At 38.8% G+C, this 24,596-nt stretch overlaps 1 protein-coding gene across 3 annotated transcripts; it reads right to left on the reverse strand.

Moving 5' to 3' along the window:
* Positions 1–1,916: 1,916 nt before the first annotated feature.
* On the reverse strand, positions 1,917–24,262 carry LOC121970350 (protein TIC 21, chloroplastic-like). Of its 3 annotated transcripts, none has more exons than XM_042521006.1 (5): positions 23,892–24,262; positions 22,184–22,441; positions 21,335–21,535; positions 19,446–19,603; positions 1,917–1,978 (listed from the first exon to the last, which is right to left on the reverse strand). In XM_042521006.1, the coding sequence occupies exons 1-4, from the start codon at positions 24,192–24,194 to the stop codon at positions 19,490–19,492; spliced, it is 876 nt and encodes a 291-aa protein (XP_042376940.1). In that variant the 5' UTR covers positions 24,195–24,262; the 3' UTR covers positions 1,917–1,978; positions 19,446–19,489. The 3 variants fall into 3 exon arrangements, with proteins under 3 accessions (XP_042376940.1, XP_042376939.1, XP_042376938.1); XM_042521005.1 differs by lacking the exon at positions 1,917–1,978 and adding an exon at positions 18,354–18,622; XM_042521004.1 differs by lacking the exon at positions 1,917–1,978 and having other exon boundaries at positions 19,348–19,603.
* Positions 24,263–24,596: the final 334 nt, after the last annotated feature.

Here is a 24,596-nt window from a genome sequence, read left to right on the forward strand (position 1 = left end):
TAGATCTATAGGAGAATGCTTTCTATGAATTTGATTTAAACTAAAGCTAAAATCAATTTTAAAATTCTAAGAAAATGAGAATTTTAAGAAAATAAAGATTTTTTCCTAGAATTTTTAAATTATTTTAAGAAATTATTTGAAGAGTGGTAGTCCTATTCTATGAAACACATTTATAGTTGTCGTCGCAAATTGCTAAATTCACTCTCAGAGAGAGGTTTGGTAAATATGTCAGCTAAGTTTGACTTACACTCAATGTAACTAGTTCAATGTCGCCTTTAGTTACATTATCCTTGATAAAGTGATGTTTAATTTTGATATGTTTAGTTCTTAAATAATGCACTGGATTTTTTGTTCAGTTGATTGAGCTAATATTGTCAATTAGTACTTTTGTATTTTTAAGGTTTAGAGTAAAATCTTTTAGGATGTATATCATCCATAATAGTTGTGCAACTCAAACTCCTATTACTATATATTCTACCTCAATAGTAGATAATGTGGCATAATGTTACTTTCTACTAAACCAGCTAACAAGTGATGGTCCATGTAGATGACACCCAACACTTGTACTTTTTTGTCTAATTTATAGCCGGCATGATCTGAGTCAGAGAATCATATAAGTTCAAAATTGATCGTTCTAAGGTACCACATACCTACGTTGGGTGTTCCTTTTAGGTATCTAAAAATTCTTTTAACATTGGCCAAGTGTGACTCCTTGGCAGATGTTTGGTACCTCGCACACCTACTAACTACAAATAGAATGTCAGGTCGACTGACAGTTAGGTACAGGAGGCTTCCTATGGCACTTTTGTAATATTTGAGGTCTATAAATTTTTCATTTGGATCACTGTCTAGGATTATATTGGTGGTCATTGAAGTTTTAATTTCCTTAGAGTTTTCCATACCAAATTTATTAAGTAATTCAAGTGTATATTTTTGTTAATAAACGTAAGTTCCTTCATTTGTTTGTTTGATTTGGAGACCTAGGAAAAATGTTAGTTGTCCAACTATATTCATTTCGAATTCTTGTTCCATCAATTTTATGAATTCTTATGGAAATTTTGAATTAGTTTACCCAAATATTATATCATCTATGTAGATTTGAGCTATAAAGAAGTCTTGATTAATTGTTTTGACGAATAGGGTTGAGTCTACTTGACCTTGTTTGAAGCTTTTTGAGATTAAGTATGTGGTTAACCTTTCATAACACGCTCTAGGAGCTTGTTTTAGGCTATAAAGAGCTTTCTTTAGTTTAAACACATAGTTAAGGTATTCCAGGTTTTCAAACCCTGGAGGTTGACCTACATATACTTCTTCCTTAATCAGCCCATTTAGAAATGCTAATTTAATATCTATTTGGTATAATTTGAAACCCGTATAGGTCGCATAGCTTAATAACATTCTAATTAATTCAAGTCTAGCGACCGGGGCATAGGTTTCATCATAGTCAAGTCTCTCAACCTGACTAAAGCCTTTTGCTACTAATCTGGCTTTGTTTCTAACAACTTCCCCTTATTCATTTAATTTGTTTCTAAAAACTCATTTTGTTTCTATTAATTTTTTAGGTTCCAGTAATAGAACTAGATCTCATACTTTATTTCTTTCAAATTGGGTCAATTCTTCTGCATAGCTAATGTAACGCCCCGCCCCTCCTGCTAAGGCGGCGGGGGTTACTTTACTCATACATACTTACTTAGTACAGCGGAAGTCTTACTTATAGGTTTTAAAACTTTTCTTTTCTTTAAAATCACCATGACTAATCAACTGGACGTATAAAACCACATAGCATACTTAATATGATTTTTAGGTCATAATACCCAAACACAAAATTAAATGTCAAAGAGTCATAATGCAGTAACATAAACTAGGCATAGTTCTTATTAAACAAACGCAGGTCTTTCTCCTTTAGCCAAGCTACTACCACACACATCCTTCTAGCCCCTCCTGCTGCTCCCCTAGTTCATCCATTCCTTGCCTTTATCTGTGGTACAAGAAAGTAAGCTGTGAGCACTCATGGCTCAGTAAGTTCCTTTCCTACTCACAAAAATCATATAACATATCAAAATCACAAGACATAACACATGGAGACAATTTCATCATAGCATGTAGCATATCATGGCATATCGTAACATAATCGTAAGGTATCATGACATAACATAACATAACATAATCATCAAATGCACCCTGACATATCATAACATCATCATAAATATCATGGCATAATCATAAGATATATGCAAGGTGAATTTCTAAACATGTATCATGAAAACATATGCAACATGTCTTTTGAAAACTTATAATATACATACTTAAACATAATCTCAACATAAGGGGGGCCCCGGCTTGTACCACATACATAAATGCGGGCGTCCTATGTAGGTTCAAGGTAGCAAGTCTTGAACCCTACAAGGCATACATACTAGGTCCGTTTCTTAGTCCATCGACCTAGGGGCACTTAGGAGCCCATCCCTAACGAGGCCTGTTTCTTAGTCCATCGACCCCGGGGCACTTATGGAGCTCACCCTTGGTACAAGCCTTAAAAGTAAAGTAGCATGTCATACATATCTTTAATTCTTAACCTATCATTCATGTCATAATCATATCATGAAGAGTGCTCCTAGTCCCAATTGATAGGGAAGCAACTCTTAGGCATAACATAAAGCATGTATAATTGGCACACAGCTCATCATGAATTTTTGGGCACACAGCACATCATGATCACATGCATAATTGGGCACACAGCACATCATGAACTTGGGCACATAGCATATCATAGATTTGGGCACATAGCATATCATAAATTTAAGCACATAGCATATCATAAATTTAGGCACATGGCACATCATAAACTTGGGCACATAACACATCATCATACATAGATCATAAGCATACATAAGTATAGCAGCATATCATATTCCTATCATATCATAAGCATTGCATATGAAGCATATGGGAAAAAACATAAGTAGGTCTCTAACCCAAAGGTCATGTGGTTGGCCGAAACAGGTAGTTGTAGCCTAGGTTAGCAAGCAACATAAGAGCATGTGAACCCTAAACCTTTATCACATCTTATATCATAAGGAACACCTTAAGCATATTTGGTTTGGGTTCCAAGCTTCCTAGGTCTTTACTTATATCATGGCCGAAACCCATCAAGCCTCAAATTAGGTTATAAGCAACATATAAACATGTAAACCCTAACTAATGTCATATCATATATCATAAGAAACAACTTGAGCATGTTTAGTTGGGTTCTAAGTTCTCTAAGCTTTTAACCTTAACATGGCCGAATCCTAGCAAGTATGATTCTAGGTTACAAGTAGCATGAAAGTGTTGAACCTTAAATCCATATCATAATACATATCATGAGGAACATCATAGGCACATTTAGTTCAAGTTCCAAACTTCCTAAGCCCTTTAATCCAAGGTGGCCGAAACTTATCAAGCATGGGAATTAGGTTTTTAGTGGCATAAGAGTATGAAAACCATAAGTAATTTCATAGTATTTATTACAAGAACATCATGAGCATATCTAAGTTGGGTTCTAAGTTTCCTTAGGCCTTTAACCTAAAGGTGGCCGAAACATGTAAGGCATAGACTAGTTTTCATGTGCCATAAAAGCATGTAAACCCTACATAAATTTCATGGCATTTATTACAAGGAATAACATGAGCAAACTTAGTTTAAGTTCTAAACATCCTAGGTCCTAAAACCTTGTGTGGCCGAAAGTTGTAGAGCATGTAACTAAATTTCTATGCAACAAACAAGCATAAGGACATCAAGTTAGTTTCATATCTTTTCATCAAGAAGGCCATGAGCATCTTAAACTTGTTTTAAACTTTCCCTAGGCCTCATATCTCAACATAGCCGAATCTTCATAAACATGAAATAAAGTTCAAATCAACATAACTCATGGGCATATCATATTAGCTTCATATTTTTATCTTAGGGAAAAATCATGGCATGCTTAGTTTTAGGTTTAAAGCTCTTCTAATCCCTTAGTTCTACCATGGCCGAATGTTCATGAGCTTGAAGCTGAAGTTCAAATCAACATACAAGTGGAAGAAAATGTTGACAACACTATTATCATAGGGCACATATCATAAGAACAAGGGAGCATGCTTAGTTTGAGTCATACGCTTAGTTCTTTTGTTCATGCTTGGCCGAGAATCTAAGATCATAAATCTAAGTTCTAACTAAACATTCTAGCATAAAAACATTAGGTTAACCTCCTACCATAAAATACATATCATAAGAAATATATTGAGCACATCTAGTTGAATTTTAAAGTTCCTTAAATTCTTCTTTTTATCTTGGCCGAAATTTCCATGAAGCAACCCTAGGTTTTTAAGCAATCTATCTTCATGAAAACCATATGAACTATTGTACCACATGTGAGGGGAAGCTTACCTCCTTTCGCTTGTGGTTTTTCTTAAGAAGAAAAGTATCCTAGGTGCCAAGGAAGGAGAGAGCTTCTTCTTCTTGTACCTCCTTTTGTTCCTCTTGCTTGAAAGGGATAGATTTTGAAGGTCTCCTCTCTAAACTTAGTTTTTCTTGAAGAGAAGATTAGCTTAGCTCTCGGGCAAAGGAGAGGGAGGGAGTTCTTGGTTCGGTGAGGAATGAAGAAGAAAGAGGAAGGAGGAAGAAATGATTTAATCCCTTATTTTTCTTCTCCCAATCTATTTATTCCCTTGCCCATGAAACATGTCCTCATTCACTCCCTCAACTCCTCTTTTCCCCCACTCCATTAATTCCCACGAAAATAGAGAGAGGGAGGGAAGTAGTAAATCCTTCTTTTGCTTGCTCCTTTTCTTAACCAAGAGGGAAAAGAAGGTAAGCAACTTGGTTTTCTCTTGTTCTTTTTGCTTAGTTTTCTTTTCTCCTTTAACTAAATTTTTCATTCCTTTCTATCCAATTATTTCTCCTTATCATAATGGTTATCATTCATCAATTTATCTCCATAAATTGTGGGAGGTTCAAGGTTCAATCCTTGACCTCACCTCTTCTTATTCTAATTTTCTTTTGTTTTTGTTTTCCTTTTTCTTTTATTCTTATCATTTCTTTATGCTCTAAGGAAAATAATATTCATATACCTATTTTATAATTTCGTGGGTGTTACAGCTAAGATCCAATCTGGATCACTTAATGATTCTTCTATTATTTTGGGTTCGGTGTTAGAGATTAAAACTATTTGGCTTATATTTCTAAAGGTTGATATGGTTTGGACTCTTAAGTCTGGGTCGCCAATTATTTATTCAAGTGGATGACTTGGGTTAACTCTTATTATTCTAGTTGGTTCATTTTCTTGTGGTTGATGTTCTTCTTCATATTCTTGACTTAGGTTTTCACTTACTCCCCCTTAACTTGTGCTACCTCTTATAAAATCAATTGGTTGAATCTGAGTTTGTTCTAAGTTTAGGGTAGATTCCTCAAACTTTACATTTATAGTTTCTTCAATTCTTAGTGTATTTTTGTTATAGACTCTGTACTCTCTATTGTTTAATGAGTAACCTACAAAAATATCATTTTCTACTTTTGAGGTAAATTTACCTAAGTGTTCTCTTGTATTTAATGTTGGTGCGGAAAGCACCAAATGATCGAACCTATGTTTTGATTATGTCAAAGAGTTCAAAATTAAGATTATTTGTTGTCTGACAAGTTTGAATGAGATTGTAGGAAAGTCCTAAGTGTTCTTAGGCAAAAGTCCTAGTGGATTCTAGGCAGGTGGAAAACCCTAGGAGTGGTAACCCTAGGTCCTAGGGGGTGGTAACCCTAAGTGATGAAAAGTCCTAGATGCGGTTAGGAAGGTGAAAAATCCTAGGGGGTGGTAACTCTAGGTGGAAAGTCTTGACGGGTCGAGCGCTTCAGGCAAAATCCTAGAGTCGGGGACTCTAGATTGAAATCCTGATGTCATGAACCAGGTGGAAGTCTGGACGGGTTATGGAGCGAACGTCCAGCATGAAGACCGGAAGCTTCGGACGCTAAGCAAAAGTCCAGTTGATCTGGAGGATTAATCTGGCAACAAGTAATTTCTCCCGAGAGGAGTAATTTCTCCTAAGATGGAACAATAGACTTTGGTTCGACCTAGGGGTTCCGAGAAACTCGAAGTCAAAACCAGACAATCCGGTGACTGTCAAATACTTGTATTTATCTTATATTAATGTGCTAACTTGGTTTTGTATGATATACTTTGTTTATGGACTAATATACCTTGCAGGAATGAAGTTGCCCAAGGGATACTCGGATGAACAGTGTCCGAGGTGCCTCCGGGCTGTTGGAGGCACCTTGGGCGCCATGGCTGCAACTGTGCAGGGAGCAGGGCAGAAGGCGCCTTCTAAGGATGCTGAAGGTGCCTTGGATGCTGGATGGAGGGCACCCTCCATGTTTGGAGGCACCTTTGAGTGGATAATCAGCGACCACAACGGAGCTTATCGACGACCGAGATTGGGGGGATTAGAGTTCGTTAAAGGCGCCTTCCAAGGAGCTTGAAGGCGCCTTCAATGACCCTATATAAGTAGGTCACAAATTGATGCATAGCACAGATCTGAAACTTGCAATCTTTCTTCCGTGTGCTGCTAACAAGACGATCCTGCGAAGTCATAACACTCTCCGACGACCAGAAGCTCTCAATTTAAACATCATTGTTGTCAGTATAATATTTGATAACACTTTAATTATTGTACTCGTTTGTAATATTTCGGATTGATAGTGAATTGCCCAAAGTAAACACTCAACGAGTGTGGCCTTGAAGTAGGAGTCATCACAGGCTCCGTGTAATACATCAAAATATAACAAAGATTTAAAATAATTAAATGTTAATGTAATTAAATGATTTTAAGAGAAATAAATGGGTTTTAGTGGATAATATATCAGGAAGTAAGATTCTATGAATTTATAGAATTTTATGAATTTTTTTTAGATTTTAAATGACACGTTTTAGATTTTATAAGGATCAACGGGTAGGATTTAAAGCCTGTTTTGAAATACCCTATTTAAAGGAGTTGATTGAGATAAAGTTAGGCTTTTCATTATTAAACCCTAAGTTCGCTAATCTAATTGTGGTCGCCTCCTCTCGCACGCGCACACCGGCGCTGTGCGCTCGACCACAGTCGCATCCTTCCTACCGTCCACCGAGAACCCCTCCTCCAGCCATGGAGAGCAGCCCTACCCCCGTAAGCACCGGTGGCGGTTCGTCGTCACACCGTTCTCCTCTGCCGCTGCTCCGCAGTGTAATCCGACGCTACCGCGGCACCGTACACTGACACTGCCCACACCTAAGCAGATGCCACGTCTCGTTTGTTCCCGGTGATGACCTCCCATCTGCCGACGTGCGATTACGCTGCCATCGTCGACAACGCTATGCGATGACACCACTATTGCACATCTCGATGGACTGCCACAGCCTCGAGCCACCGCGTCGCCTTCCATTGCCTGCCGCGCGACGTCTCAAAGACCACACCACAGCTTGTTATAGCCACCGTCCTTCTCATCGGATGCCATTGTCGGACGTCACCAACCTTGTTCAAGTTGTGGCGTGCTGAGCCACCTCTATTGCGACACAAGCCTCTTATTGCCATCGCTAGAAGTAACCATCACCTCTTGGTGGTCGTGGGGGTGCCACCTCCACGCACAATCTGTTGGTGCAACCTTAGGTCAAGGTTGACCTGATTGACCCAACTCGAGTTGACTTGACTCGAGTTGTATTTTGATGTTTGACGAGAATAGAAAAGTTGTATCTTGATGTTTGACAAGAATACAAACTTGGAGATTGTGGGTGCAACCTTCAGTTAAGGTTGATCTGGTTGACCCGACTTGAGTTGACTTGATTCGATAAAGTCCAAGTATGGAGACTTGGCACGGGTAAAGTCCAAGTATGGAGACTTGGCACGGGAAAAGTCCAAGTATGGAGACTTGGCACGGAAAAGTCCAAGCAGGGAGCTTGGCACGGGGAAAAGTCCAAGTATGGAGACTTGGCACGGAAAAGTCCAAGCAGGGAGCTTGGCACGGGAAAAGTCCAAGTATGGAGACTTGGCACGGAAAAGTCCAAGCAGGGAGCTTGGCACGGGAGAAGTCCAAGTATGGAAGCTTGGCATGGGAAGTTGGAGAGGGCTCGGGAGCTCGTTCTCTGGACCAGACGAAGTCGGAGAGGGCTCGGCAGCTCGTTCTCCGGACTAGGTCAGAGAGAGCTCGGGAGCTCGTTCTCTGGACCAGACAGAGTTGGAGAGGGCTCGGTAGCTCGTTCTCCGGACTAGGTCAAAGAGGGCTCGGTAGCTCGTTCTCTGGACCGGATGAAGTTGGAGAGGGCTCGGTAGCTCATTCTCCGGACTAGGTCAGAGAGGGCTCGGTAGCTCGTTCTCTGGACCGGATGAAGTCGGAGAGGGCTCGGTAGCTCGTTCTCCGGACTAAGTCAGAGAGGGCTCGGTAGCTCGTTCTCTGGAGCAGATGAAGTCGGAGATGGCTCGGTAGCTCGTTCTCCAGACTAGGTCAGAGAGGGCTCGGTAGCTCGTTCTCTGGACCGGACGTGGAAGTCGGAGAGGGCTCGGTAGCTCGTTCTCTGGACCGGACATGGAAGTCGGAGAGGGCTCGGTAGCTCGTTTCTCCAGACTAGGTCAGAGAGGGCTCAGTATCTCGTTCTCTAGACCGGGAAGGCTTTAGGATTTAGGGCTGGGAAGCTCTAAGGCATTGGATCGGTCTGGTGACCGATCCAGTGATACTCAGGTTTATCTGATCGGTCTGGTGACCGATCAGTAACCAAACAGTGGTTCGCTGTAGGTTATCTGATCGGTCCACAGACCGATCAGAAAACGATCAGGAAGCTACTGATCGTTGCCTGATCGGTCCACAGACCGATCAGGCTTTAAAGCCAACCCTCACAGAGATGGCTGACCGGTCTGGGGACCGATAAGCCTAGGGCCTGATTGGTCCACAGACCGATTAGATGGCTCCCAGACCGATCAAGGTGGAGCCTGATCGGTCCATGCCTAGCCGTTGCGACACAACGGCTAGATTTCTGTGTTGCTCTTTGTCTTCTTCACAAGTGCAGCAGGTGCAGGATATATATCGAGGTCGAGGGCCTCTATAGGAACGGTTCTTGCTCTTCCTCCTTACTGCGATTTGAGCTTTGTTGAGCTCCTCTTTGCTGAAGCTTCGTGTGAGCTTCCCTCGACTGGTTGATCAGCTGCTGTTGGCATCATCCGTGAAGTTGCTGCTTCATCAACGGACTCCAGTCGACGAGAAGAAGGCAAGCAAACTTGGTAGAGTGTATTTACATTTATATTATCCATGTTTCTTGCTTTATTTCTTGTACTCCTTTATTGCTGTTGCAAAAGAGATTATGGCGAGGTTTCTCCACCCAGAAGGAGTTCTTATTAGCCAGTTTTTCGGGGTCTCATTCACCGACAGATTGATAGGATTCGTCCACCTTACGGACACGCTGAGGAGTAGGAGTATCATCTCCGAACCTCGTTATATCGTTGCGTTTGAGGTTTGCCCTTTTCCATTTTCGTTTCTACGTTTATTTCCTCTGCGCTAACCTAAATTGTAGTCGGGCCGGGAAGGGGTTCCCGGCGACGACCCTCCGACGCTCAAGTCAGGCAAGCAAGCAGTGAAAAAGTGGCTCTCCAAATATTAGAACGCGTACCTCCGGCGAAGGATGAGGGCCTTTATATAGGGCAGCGGAGAAGCGAGTGTACACATACCGAGGTGTACACGTGTCCGTGGCCCATACCCCAGTAAGGGCATGTCAGCGAGCTTACCTGACCCATACTGCTACAGTCCAAGCATGTCCTCGATGGGACAGCGGAACCCCCTGTCATAAGATTTGGAGTATGGCCTACATGTGGAACATACCCGCTGTCAGAAAAAGATGTCACTTGTCCTTTTGCCCTTACTCCCTGGAGGGCGTCCGGCCGGCCAGCTTCCGCGACATCCGGCCGGACATATACGGTGGTTTACTTAGGGAGATTCTCAATCACGTGTTTTGTGGAGACTATTAGCAGTATGCTACCTGATGGCTTTGGTCGAGCGTGCAGTCCGATCGACCCTGCGATCTTGTCCGCTGAGCGCCGGAATCCTGACTTTCGACAGGGCGCCTTTAACCATCAACTAGACACCGGACGGCCGCCCGGCCAGTCGAACCCACCCCTCTCCGACCGGCCACCTGCCACTTTGACTTCCACGTGGCGTTGACTCCACCGGACGGGGGGCCCCTGTTCTTACAACCGGATCACTTGCCTCCCCTTCAACTCTAGTCGAAGGAGGCGATTAGTCCGACTGACTGGACTGTTAGCCTAGCCGGGCGGCGCCTTCAGGCACACCTAATCCGCTCAGCTTTTCACAGGGATGACATTTAGTAACCGGATAAGTCTTGTATACAAAAAGTGTGATGGAAACGTGGTGGTATTTCTTGTACTATACGTAGATAACATTTTTGGTAGTTGGAAACAATATCAAAATGTTGTCAGAAGTTAGGGTATGGTTGTCCAAACAATTCGATATGAAGGACTTGAGAGAATGTATATATTCTTGGGATCAAAGTAATAAGGGATCGCAAGAAAAGAATATTTTACTTATCCTAAGCTTCATATATCGAAAAAATCCTTGCTCGTTTTAAGCATGCAAAACTCCAATAAAGGTTTCTTACCTTTTTGGCATGAAGGAACTTTATCTAAAGAAATGTCTCCGTATACATCAAAGGAGATAGAGGAAATGAAGGCAGTTCTTTATGCTTCGGCTGTCGGAAGCCTAATGTATGCTATGCACGAGATCATAAATCTGTTTTGCCAAGGGCATAGTTAGCAGATATCAAAGTTGTAACGCTCCGCCCCTCCTGCTAAGGCGACGGGGGTTACTTGCGACACATACATACTTAACACAGCGGAAGTCTTACTTAGAGAATTTTAAAAAAAACATTTTCTTACTTAAAAATTCACCATAGATATAAAAGAAATCTTCAGGGATTTCAAAATTATCGGTTAGAGTGTCAAAGTCACGCTGATCAAATCGTGACTGCATGGTAGTGTACCAAGGGCCAAGGGACTGGTCTTCGGGATGGGAAGAGCTAGCCATGGGCCGATCGGAAGAAATCAAAAAGGCAGGAGAAAAACAACAGCAAGCGAAAAGAGGTTTCAAGGATTGAAACTGGGGAGAGAAATACGGAGTAAACACCAGAAATAAGAAAGAAAAGGTATAGAGCCTTACCGCGAGGAAAAAGGATCAAGGAAGAGGCGTCGGAAAGCGTCGGAAAGCAGGAATGGAATCGCCGGAGCACCGAAACACCAGAGACAAGGGTAGAAATCGCGAAAACAAGTGAGGGGAATAGGAGAGAGCGAAGATTTTATATAGCGGGGGTCGGGCGGCCTCCGCCGTTGGATCCAGGTCACGGGAATCAAAGTGCACATCGCGCTGTCCATTTCGAACCGCCTCGATCCCATCAAAGCACCACACCGCCGCCGCCGTACGATGATGACAGTTCGCCACGTGGCGTTCGGTCATTCGATGCATTTAATGAGCGCACGCTCAGCCTTAATGTCGAAGATTGGCACGGGGATCTGATTTTGCATTTTTTTTTGTAAGTTGATGTGGGTTTGGAGTCTAGTCCGGTGGTTACAGGTTTTGTGGTTAATGACTTTTGTTAGTCATACATTCATATTTCTTTGTGATTTCCGTTATGTTTATTTCCAACCGTGTGGGTTGTTATTAACTGCGTGGTTGTTTATTTTGTTTATTTCCAGCCGAGTGGATTGAATATATATAACTGCGTGGTTGACAATATATTTCAGTCATATGTGGTTGATGTATTTTGTATGTATGTATGCTTCAGATTGTCACCGGTACAGGGGGTATGCTACCGAAATTTTTGTCTGGCAGGGACTCCTCTGGGGCGTGACACTCCGAACCAAGTAAAACCAACTTGTGTCATTGTTTTTCTTTAATTGTTCTTATTCCGCTGTGATTTACTCGATTATTTTAAAATGAACGAATTAGTCACGAGTGTTATTCGCCCCCCTAGCACACTACGCTCCTACATTTAATATATAGACTATACATCTGAATACTTTAAAATAGTTGATATTGGGTATGTTCTTATAATAGAGTTCGAATGAAGTCTTATTATTATTTTATTTATTGTGGTTTTGTTTTGTACATAGCGTGCTATATTAACAGCTTCTGCTCAAAAATATTTTAGAAGTTTATATTCGTTTAGCATTGTCCTGGAGGCTTCAAGTAGGGTTCTATTATTTCTTTCCACTATTCCATTTTGTTGGGGTGTTTTAGGGTAGAAAAATTCATAATGATACCCATTTTCATTGCAAAATTGATTAAAGTTGTGATTTTTAAACTTACCTCCGTTATCACTTCTAATTCGTTTAATTTTTTTTTATCTTTTTTATTTTTAGTTTGTTTGCAAAAATTACTGAAGATTTCAAAAGTTTCATCTTTATTTTTTAAGAATTTTACCCAGGTGAATCTTGAGTAATCATCTATTATTACTAGGCAATAAAAACTTCCATTTATGGATTTGATTCCATGGGAGTCAAATAGGTCCAGATGTAGTAATTCTAGTATTGCATTAGTTTGAGTTTGATTAGTTGATTTGTGTATTGACTTGGTTTGCTTTCCTTGTTGACAAGCATTACAGATTATTGAATCTAAGTTGGGTAATTTTGGTAAGTCTCTAACTAATCCATTTAATTTTGTTAAGTTTCTAAAGTTGGTGTGGGACATTCTTCTATGTCATAACCAGATTTCTTCCTTTTGGGTCAAGTGACACTTAAGTGAAAAGATGGTCAGGTTAATTATATAGATGTTGTCCCTTCTAAGCCCTTTGAGATTTATATTAGGATTATCTATGTATTTAATTAAGCATTCAGATGATAAGAACCTAACCTTATATCCAGAATCACACAACTGACTAATAATAAATAGATTGTATTTGAAATTATCAACAAGTAATACTTTTTTAATAATAAAGTTAGTTTTGAGTTTGATATTACCTATCCCAATTACATTGAGTTTGTCATTGTTTCCAAAGGCAACTGTTCCTAAGTTTTTGTATGCTAGTTAAGCTAACTTGATGTGATTCTCAGTCATGTGTCTGGAATAACCACTACCCAATATCCATTTGGCTTTCTACAAAAGGTAGGAGTCATTAACTACATTAAGGATTAAGCTTTTAAGTATAATTCTTAATTTATTTTCATTCATTTAATTTACTTTAATTAATTTTATTTTAATTTAATTTAATTAATTCTAATTAAATTTATTTTTAATTAATTTAATATATTTAATTAATTTTTAATTAAATTAAATTAATTTAATTTAATTTAATTTATTTTAATTAATTAAATTTAATTTAATTAACTTTAATTTATTTTAGTTAATTTAATTTTAATTTATTTTATTTTATTTTATTTTAATTTTAATTTCAAATTCTTAATCATCTCACCCGATCTATATTTTCAATCAGGAAATCCTATAATTTTCTGAGATAAGTTAAGTTTAATTTCAGAAATGGATTTAATTTTGTGTTAGATTCAAATTTAGTCTTGGGTTCAACAAGTAGAAATTCTTTGATAAACTTCTAAGCTATAGTGAGTCACCTGGACATCATTAGAGTAATCATGCCTTCGAAAATTTTCAAATAGTCCTCCTATCCACTGAACTTAATAACAAAACTTTGGTCTAACCGGTTGGGATTAGTAAGGAGTAATTTCAATTAGTTTCACTCAACTAAATGCACCAGGCCAAAGTTATATCTTTCTAGACATGCATAGACAAAGCTTCCCTAACCTATTATCATCTAAAACTTTTTCAGTACCGTTTATCAAGTTAAACTTTTGTCTTTATTTAACTTAGTCCTAATTATTCAGCCAGATAAACTATTATTTTGGAGGTGCCAGCTAATTTGGAATCTCCTCCTAAATTATTGAGCTAAATTTAAGTTTTAGATTCGTGTCAATTTTTATAATTATATTAAACTTAGTTATAGTTGGAGTTTAGGTTAATTTTGGTTCTACTTAATTTAGGTTGATTTAATTTTTTTTTATTCCTTTGGTTTGAATTTATTGAAGGTTTAATTTTGGAGGTTGAGAGTGAGTTATTTGATTTATTTTGATTGATATAGTAAATTTTGTTTGTAGGGACATAGTATTGATTGACTCCTACTTGCGTAGTTAGGCACACTTTTGGAACTCGGACCTTAGTTTGATTTTTTATTTTGATTTACCAGAAATATAAAGGTTTTGTTAGTTGAGCTAGACTTGTATCTAAGTCCGGATTTATTGTACACAGCTCTTTGTGATCCAAGTATCATGTCAAGGTACTTGGATCTAGTTGTGAATTTCTCTAGTAGTTCCTTTAATTCAACTACTTCGTCTTTCAATCTAGAATTGTCTTCTTCAAGTTTTGCAACTTGAATTTGGATTTCAGCTTGAATTAACTCAGTTGTTGAATCTGAATTTAGTTGATTATTAAGTATTTTATTTTCTTTGATTAGTTCGTTTATTTGATCTTCAGATACAGTCAATTTCTTATGTAAAGCACGCAATAGTTTAAAAAAAATCTTTTGCTTAAAGTAGATTGTACCTCATCGGAACCTTCCGAAACGAATGCGGGCTCGTGGCTTGATTCGGGTTAGGACCCGTTTTCTGATTCGCTTTTCGATTTTGGTATGTACGCCATCAGTGTGAGGTAGTTGGTATGTCTTAGTTCATCGTTGTCTGATTCCTCTGCGGACGATTTATCCCAAGTTACCTTGAGGGCTTTCTTCCTTTTGAGATTCGGGTAGTCGATCTTGTAGTGTCCCTTCTTGTTGCATCCAAAGCATGTGATGTTTGACTTGTTGTTGGAGTTAGAAGTGGAGTTAATCTTCTGCAGGTCCTTTTTGAGAAAGTTCTTCTTTCTCCTAGTAAACATCTTCCTTACTAGGCTCACTAGGTATTTTTCATCGTCTGAGTCTTGGTCAAACTCAACTTCAAGTTCTGGCTTGGTTCTGAATTTTTCTTTCAATGTTTCTGCAATAAAAGCAACATCTTTCTCGGGTTTGGCGTTAGTCTATTCGTGTAGCTCCAATTCATAAAAAAAATTCATCTAACTTTAACTTGGATAAGTTTCTCGAAATCTTATAGGCATCCATGATGGATGCCCACAATGCATTTCGAGGAAATGCGTTTAGAGCGTACCTTATAAGATCACGATTCTCCATCTGATGGCAGATCATGTGAAGTCCGTTGAGGATGTCCTTCATCCTTACATGTAGCTAATTGGCAGTCTCACATTCTTGCATTTTTATATTAAATAATTTATTTAAATATATATATATCTTTTTTTGTTACCTTTGCAGCGTTAGTTCCCTCGTGTAGTTTAATGAGTTTGTCTCATAGCTCTTTGGCGTTTTCGTATGGGTCGACGCAATTCAGCTCCTCCTTTGTTAACCCGCACTAGATTGTGTTGAGGGCCTTGAAGTCAATCTGGGCCTTCTTCTTCATTTCCGGATTCTAATTTTCCTGGTTTATTGGAATTCCGGTGTCAATTAGCGTCTTGTACCCTTTGGTGACGCTGAACCATTGATCGAAGTTAGTTTTCAGGTACACCTCCATCCGTTTATTCCAGTATGGGAAATCGTCTCCGTTGAAAAGTGGAGGATGAACGGTGTTGTACCCTTCGTTTTGAACCATTTAGAGCTGTAGATAGAAAACTAAAGAAATGTATCAATACTTGGTCTTGAATTAGCAGAGTTTTATATGAAAAGTAAGAAATTTTGAAGAACTCGAGCGGTGTTGCACCAACTTCGAGTTAAAAAGTGAATGAGAAATTGTTATTTGAAAGGGTAAATTCTACCCATTCAAATTGAATACAAAAAACCAAATTCGAAAACAATTCCCCCTGGTTTGATTGGTGGTTGCACCAATTCAAAGTAGAACCTGCTCTGATACCACTTGTTGGATCGAGTCGCACGTGAGAGGGGGGGTGAATCACATGGTTTTGAAAATCTCGTTCTTTTCAATTTTTAAATCAACATACGAACGCAGCGGAATAAGAGAATAGACAAACGAAAAAATAATATGAACACAAGTAGTTTACTTGGTTCGAAGCCTTTGACGACTCCTACTCCAAGACTCATGTCCCGCGAACTTATCAATGGGCAATCCACTAACAAACCTATTCTAGTACCTCCGGAAGAGGAGATCGAGTACAAAGATATTGAAAAAGTGTAATAGACTACCGTTTTCGTTTGTATAAATTAAGTACAAAAAATTTTTTACCTTGTTACCGACACGTAGAGATCAAAGTGAAAGTGCACGAGTGTCAGTGTTGATCTGCCGACCTCGGAAGTCCTCGGAGCAGTTGTCGAGCGCAACAGCTTCGCAGCAAGAAGTCGGAGCAGTCGGAACATCAAATAAACGCATAGTAGCTCATATAATAGTTGTTAAATGAAGTTTGATCGAGACTGCCTTAAATAGGGCATGGAAGGCGCCTTTCATAGCCATTGAAGGCGCCTCAATATGGTAAATTTGACCCCTACTTCGCTATGTCTTATCTGCAACGGGGTCCAAAATTTATCCCTTGAAAGACACCTTCAAGCCATGAAGGCACCTTCGGGTACTGTTCATCCGAAGGTTTTTTGCTCCTTTTGCACTGCAAGTTGTGTTAGTCAAAATCTAAAACATCTAACCTGCAAAACAAAGTTAACACAATGATAATAAGAAATAGTAATTAGCTCCTGTCCTCCTATAACCATAAACTAGTCAAGGTTTCAAATTAAGGATCCAAAATGAACCTAACTTGGACCGATACCTATTATCCCTCAACCTGGACGCATTCTCATTTAGTCACTCTCCTCCAGTGACTTACCTTTACTTATCAATTTGTTGTTGGTTGACTAGCCTCTTAACCCAGCAGGTCTTCATAATAACTGTCCGGTCCACAGACCCAACTGGACTTCTACCGATTATCCGGTCCCGCGGACCCAACTAGTCTTTCTACCAGATATTCGGTCGACCCGTTGACCTATCTGGACTTCTCACTGACTATCCGATCCCGTGGACCTAGCTAAATTTCAACATGATGTCCGGTCTTTCGGACTTGTCAATTGCAACATACTCGGTAAAGTAATTAGATCACAAAATATCTAACTTAACTCTTTTATCATTCAATATTTATCAAAACCTAAATTACACCGATAATTTAATCTGCACTAACAAATTACACTCTTTTAGCATGTACTTTACCTTTAACAACCCTATATGGCCCTAAAATCTTCATCTTAAATACTTGTTGCGACAACAATTCCTTTGAAATTTTATTTGTAAAATCGTTTTCACTTTGCATATCATTTCTTAATGACAATTAAACAAGCCTATTTCGAAATTGAATTTGTTGATATAAGTTTACTAAAGCTTGATATGTCGTTCTAAGTCGTTTTCGCCTTACATGAAATCACGTGTCCAGATGCTTTGCGATGTGCTTAAGTTAGACATTATTTGTCGTGCAAAGTCGTGCAAGCATGACATGATTAGGCTCATGGCAAAGTTAGCAGTAGGCAATATAAATTACTCATAAGATATTTATTTCTTTTTTTTCCCCATCTATTACATTATATACTTGTAATATTCATATTCATAAAAACAAAAAAGCAAAATACATGTTAACAAGAAATCGATTCTGCTTAACAAAATCAGTGACCATCTCCCGGACTCGGTCCTGACTTCTTTACTCCATCCAAACGGTACTTTACGAAAGTACAACCCTGGCTTCCGCTTTGACCTTCGATTTTGATCCCTTCGAGTAATTGGACACCGATCGAATGATCTATAGTGTTCAAAAGATCAACGTCTTCATGAACTTTAAGGGGCCTAGCTTGCGCTGGGAAGACAAATTCACTCGCAAATAAGAGGAAGATGAAGAACAAGACCTTGCTTTGCGTATCCATGGTTAGGTGCCACAATGGAAACGGTATCTAAGCGATAATATTAGTATTGCGAAGTGACTACTAAGTGTTGGGGATTATATAGGGATCTACGGGAAGGGTTTTATTTTGACTCTTGAGTTATTCCAAGGAGGAAGCATCCAAGTTTGAGCATTAGGTGGAATTATGAGGGTTTGAATTGAGAGTTAAAATCAAATAAGGAAATGGGAAAAAAAAAACAAAAACAAAATTTGAATTTAGTAGAAAAGGGGGAAAATGGTGAGATAGGGTTGATTAAATTGTGGCAAGAAATTTGACTAAATAAAGTTGGAATATGTTATTGAGAAAAATAGGCATGCATGCGGAACCATAGCGACACGTGTTAGAAATTAAAAGTGTATGGATTAACATCTAAACTAGAAATTAATAAATGTGAAAAACAAAGTAATGATTTAAGTTATATTTAATTGTATTTCTTGACTCATATACAATTACAATTAACTATAAATTGTGGGCATTGTCAATTGGAACTTCACAAGCCAAATTGATCACAAAGTTGGTCATACAAAACTCCCGTTTACCATCAACAACCACTCCAACAAAATTCTCTGTGGTTCGGTCAACCATCATGACTTGGATTTTATTTGCATTAAATTCCATCTCATCTTCTATTATCACGTGGCAAAAGGCAATCTCCAACGCTCCGTTAACCCATCCCTAAGGTAACACAGAGAAAATAAATCACAAATGACTATTAGTCATTATTACAAGTTACTAAAGCATGAGGGAAGACATACTCGGACGCGCCGAGTTTCGACTTGAAAACCTCATGTGACAACACCCCATACCTCCACCACTGTACCGCCCCAATCTTCTATTATCACGATTCAACCATTAGAAGCATCAAAATTTGAATCCAAACCTCCATTCAACTTGCCTGCACAGCCTAGTTCATTGGCCTGCTTGGTCCAACATGTCTGCCTACCAAGTATAGTTTGTTCCCTCACTCGATCTGATCAGGTCAGAGAAGCCATTCGACAGGACCATCACGCTCAACCTACTAGGTTCGATCGACTTGACTGGCCTCCGCAGCATGTTCAACTGGTCTGTTGGGTCCAGCAGCCAATTTTAGTCACCCAATTTCCTTGCCGAATTGTCTTGACAGGACCAACTCAAACCGATTGACTCATTTTACCGACCCAGCCCACTTGACCGCAACAGCCTAACCAATTGGCTTGACTCTAATATTTTAGGACTCATAACAAGGAATGTTATGAGTTTATCTTCCAATATATCTACTTTAGAATTACGCCACACCTTAATTCTAGAAATAGGATGCACACACTAAATAAATACATTATGAAATTTTAAGTTGCGGCGATGCTAAAAGGACGTAAGAATATCCATAAATGTCTAAAAATAACACGAAGACAGACTGTAAATGAATCGTAAAAGCGACGTTTGATCAACTTTAAGATTGTTCAACTCAATCAGCACAAAAGAGGGCAAACAAAAAAATAACTGGATCTAGAAGTAGTACCTACTGCAAGGAAGCACATCGTTCAGGACCAGAAAATGGCCTAGCTAAGCAGCTTTTGGAATGGAAACAGCCTCCAGATGCGGCAACGTGACTGATCGCAGTAGTTCCAGCGAGAACACAAGCCCCAAGAAATGAGAGAGGATCGTGTTGGCAGAAGCCTATTAAATGACTCATAAGATAAGCAAGCAGAGTAAACTTTTTTAGAATATCATTGTTTAGAAACTGTATTTGTTCAGTGAAAAAGCTCAAGTATAAATTTGTTAGAGGCATAAAGCAGGTGTTGATCTGATGCTTGTTGATTGTGCCTAAGAAATGCTTGAGTTTTCAAATGAACTAAAATGTGTGATTTTGTCCTGTAATTGAACACTAATATCTAAATTTTTATCTCGGAGTATATATGTGTACCGAAAACAAAATGAGAAAGTAATAGAGTCACACAAGTAAACTCTTATCTAAATATTCAACTACAGGCCTGAGGATTATCATTTCCAATTGACCAATAATAATTTTGTATAAATCCAGCAGAAAGGTGAAACTTTCTTGTTATGCTCTTGGATCTGGATATGAACAATACAATTGCTATATTAGCAGATTTATTGAAGTGCATGATAGTCCTAGAGCTCCATGAATATAGCCAAGATGAACTGAGTTGGAACACGCTTGTATAAGAATCAGCCAAAAGCTAAACCCAAGCTCAATGATGAACTGAACTTGAACATGCTCAGTATAAGTATCAGTTAAAAGCTTAACAAAGCTCAAAGATTCTGCTCAAGCTTGTTAGACAAAGCAGATATCTAGCTAGACGATCTTTGAGTAATCCCCATTTTTTTTTTTATCAAAAGTGCTAGAAACTTAATATTATTTGCATTTTGTTATCGATGGTGAGTTTAGATTACTTCTTAGAATTGATTGTTATTCTCAACTAGTTAAATTATGCTTTTATGAATAGAATCAATTTTAAATTTGTTGAAATAAAAATCGTTAGTGTCCAACTACTACTTTCCATGAGAATACCGCCAAAATATTTTGTTGAAAACCTGGCCACCATTAACTTGATATACTTGGACATGACTGAAAATTTATAACCACAAGTCAAAGGTAGAAGATCTATCAAAGTTGCATTAACTAGCATGCTGACCAAACCCAACATGGACTAAATAAGGAGTTACAAGCTTCTTAATGTTAGGCTTGAATTGCTCATGAAGGCCCAAAGTTAACAAATAGCGAAATAAAATCGTACAGAATATCTAGCACCAAAAGCGGCCCTAGTACTGATTATTAACTTAGCCTGTTGAGACAATCAACCCTTTAACTATATTTCCCTGAGCCACAGGATAAAATATGTAGAAGTCAATGGTAAGCAATCCAATGAAATGTTTCCAAGAAGCTGGTTAGGGTCGTGACTAAGATATCCTACCTCCCGTACGCTGATTTTTTTATGATTGAACCGTCACCTGGCTCTTATGTGAATGATCAGATTGAACTGCTGTCTAGACCGAATTTAGAAACACTAGCTTCATCTAGGTCTAAAACCCACACAACACAACACAACTAACCCAAGTTTAATGAACCTAGTTTAACAATATTAGCTGCCAGGTATCAAATGGGAATATATCCAAGCCCACCTAGTGAGATAAGGCTTAGTTGTTGTATCAAATGGAAATATCTGCGGCATTTATGATTCATCTATATTACTGACAAGTTCAATTCAGAAGCTATGTACATGAAACTCAACGAGCTTGTTCACCAATTATCACTCATGTTACAGTGCCAAAATGTATGGCATACATATGAGAAGCATTTGTTTGGCATCTAAGTGGTGTATCAGTGCATGTCCTAAGAGAGAGATATGAGCTGAGTAAAAAGCCGCAAGGAAAATTCACTATTACCTGAACTAAGAAGACATCCAAGGCCAACACAGGACTCTGACCAGCAGACATCTGGTTGTAAGGAACTGCTGAAGTAGTAAGTGCTTTTGCAACCAATAACCCAACAGTTGCTTGCATGCCAAGAATTGCAGAACCCATTCCCAGAAGGTTTAACACAATGCCATTTTTCAAACTTTTCACTACATCAGCTCTTGGAGGAGCCTGGAAAACAGTCTCAAGAGTAAGTTAAATAAATGAACCAAAAAGAATATGATCTTCACTAGATAAAGTTCTACAACGCAAAGCGGACATGATAAAAAGCAAGACTCCTTACTGACAATTGAATGCCATGTATCATATGGAGCTACTTATTAATCCTATTTTGCTACATCCTCTTGGCCTAGGTTTAAGTTACCTTAAAATTTAGTTTAAATTACATCTCATGCAAAGTAAAAAAATAAATAAAATAAAAAATACATGCAACATTAATCACTATCCCATTTGAAAAAATGTGCATTTATGCTCTCAGCTAACCAATTTGTATAGGTAACATTCAAAGACCTGAATACTGAGATTTTATTTTAAAAATAAAAGCAAAGGATATCTAATAGTCTTGAAGTTTTCAAGATGTAGAAAGTTGGAGTACTTATTTTCATCTTTCTTAAGACTATAAGTAAACAATGCAAAAGAACAAATATTGATGACGGAAATGCAATGAAGGCCAAGCAGGTATATCTCAAATCTAACCAGATAATGATCATAAAAAATCATTGATAAAAATATGGAATGAATATCGAAGAGATTAAGCTACTTTCCCACTATATGCAGGTAAGTTCCATAGAAAGAATTGAACTTTGTGAAAGGGATCACCTTTGCAGGATCATTTGCAGTTCTTCGCAGTCTTTCTGAAAGCCTTATGTAACCAAATGACCAAAAGACTGAAATAAATGCAGCTACAATACCACCAGCAGTGGTGTAAAATGTGACAGGTGAAGTAACCTTCCCAGTGATAACTAAGGAGAATGACAAAATAACAGCAGATACAACAGTGCATACTAGCTGCCCCCAGAATCCTAGACTCCCCAAACGCTTAAAATATCTAGATGTGTTCTCTAATCTCTTGGAGACCTGGTCAAAAATTAGAAGCAAAACAAAATATTAAATGTGATACTGTATGCAAAGTTAATCAAAGGCATTGTTATAAATATATGTTAAGAGTATTTTCTTTCGAATGAGTGGTATTAGAGAAGGGTCCTCTATTTTGAACCTGGCAAGTATCAACATATATCTAATATCCCCAGTTGTTGTCAGCTAAGTTAAGTAGGCCAACTTATTGGGCTTGGGTTGGTGCATTCCAGACCGATCACACACAAGTGAGGGGCATCCACGAGTAAATATATGTGTAGATCATCCTTTTCAAAATAGCTCAAGTTTTTTTCAATAAATCATCAGCCTTTCAAATTTCACATGCATAAAAGAAGTTGTAGGGGGACAGAATAAGAGTTCAAAGAATAATTGCATGAAAAAAAATCAAATATGAATTATCAAAATAAAATGTTTCAGAAATCTAATTGTTCCTGGTTGAACTAAGCCCCATCGGTGATATACCCCTCAATATCTTGTTTCCAGTCATTCTTCAAGTTTTTCAATTGATCAGCACCTCTAATCTACCACAGCGCATAGTTTCTCATCTTCTTCAAATAGTTTAACCCATCAAAATAACCTCAAAAGAAATTATCTCAATTTATCATCAATCAAACACTACTCCAAAATAAAAAATGGTTCTAATTCTCCAGTGTCTTTAGTAATAATAGACATCATTGTCAAGATACTCATATTTATCACACCAATTTCTTTAACTCATTGCTAGCAACATAATGATATCAAAATTGGGGCAAATCCAGTCCTGCAGAGGTCTCAATTTAATGTATGGTTACCTACACAGTTGCACTTGCACTCTAAGTCCATATTCCTCTTCATCTTGTCCAACTTTAATGTTACTATAATCTTCTCCATACGACTTCTTATTTGCAAACTAAGTACCATAGAGGATCTATTATTTTTTCATTCATGTACTATGGTTCCTCTTCATTCTTTGTCAATGCACAAGTTTTAGTTTCTCTGATCTCCATTTTGCCTATGACAACATTACTTGTTTCATATACTAGGATAGTTTGAAGCAAATCATCAGTTATTAATAGTAACCAACACAATGCCGATAAAAGGAGACAAACCTGATGGGTCAAATCTGACAATATACATAGGTTAGAAAGAGAAGACTACTTCCTGTGATCTCTATCTTGCTACCTAAAGTCCTCAACTACTAGTTTCTACTTCATGGACGCATAAAAGCCACCTCCTCTAAGTAACCATGTATCGCACCTCGACAAATTGTATAACAAGTCTAACTATCAACGAATAAAAATCATTTGCAAGTTTCTGTTTCTGTCTCTTTGTTTTTCACCAAGAATGGAAGCGATCTCGTGGTTAGAATCTTAGAATCCATCGAAAAACTTCTCCTGAATTGATAAATCAAGATGAGATTATTTATTAGCAGGAAAGGAAAACAACGGCGAACCTGCGCGAGCTTTGCCTTCTCGGATTCAGCATCGGACGAAGGTAGCCCCGCGGAGGCTCGCACCAAAATCCCGCGGTTGGGCTCGAGGAGCGGAGATGCGGAGCTTCGAAACGCGGGGGTAGCGGGAGAAAGGAGGCCTTGGAGAAGGGGAGGAGTTGGGAGATTCAGGCGGTGATAAGAGCGGCACGAGGTAGGGCTTAGGGCTCCGGGAATCGGTGGAGGCGGCAAGGAGGAGGCGGCAACCAGCGGCCGTAGCTGGCCCGCATTGCAGCGGGAGGGAATTTGGCACAGCAACGCTTGCATTTCTGCTGCCGCTGCTCCGTGCGCTTGATCCGATCTCGGGGAAAAGAAGGCATAGGAAGGTTCTAATACACAGGGGCGGAGAATATCAGACACTATCCAGTATCCACAATTAAAACATAAAAACATATAAAAGTGGTATAATACAATTATTTTAGTGTACAAAATAAAATCAATGATGTAAATTAATATATTTGATGCGGTGATAAGGGACCCACCCCGTTGTCACGGTAAGAATACATGGACAAAATAAAGTGCAGAGTCTTTCTCATGACTTTTTCCCGATTGACACAGTGATGGTTCAGAAGGCTGCCGGATGGCTCGATATGAAGTTTCAAAGACTTCCGAACTGCCTTCCAGCACCACTTCGCCAACAGCCGACACTACCGGAAGACAAACGTTAGC

This window comes from Zingiber officinale, chromosome 4A, assembly GCF_018446385.1.
Source record: "Zingiber officinale cultivar Zhangliang chromosome 4A, Zo_v1.1, whole genome shotgun sequence".
In the NCBI taxonomy this organism is placed as follows: Eukaryota; Viridiplantae; Streptophyta; class Magnoliopsida; order Zingiberales; family Zingiberaceae; genus Zingiber; species Zingiber officinale.

Bases quoted from the DNA above. Each gene is read 5' to 3' on its own strand.
- LOC121970350 (XM_042521006.1), bottom strand. From the start codon at position 24,194: ATGCAAGCGTTGCTGTGCCAAATTCCCTCCCGCTGCAATGCGGGCCAG. The intron at 22,442-23,891 runs GTTCGCCGTTGT...ATTTTTGACCAG, and splicing joins AGAAGGCAAAGCTCGCGCAG to GTCTCCAAGAGATTAGAGAA. The intron at 19,604-21,334 runs GTAATAGTGAAT...GTCATTTAATAG, and splicing joins TGGATGTCTTCTTAGTTCAG to GCTTCTGCCAACACGATCCT.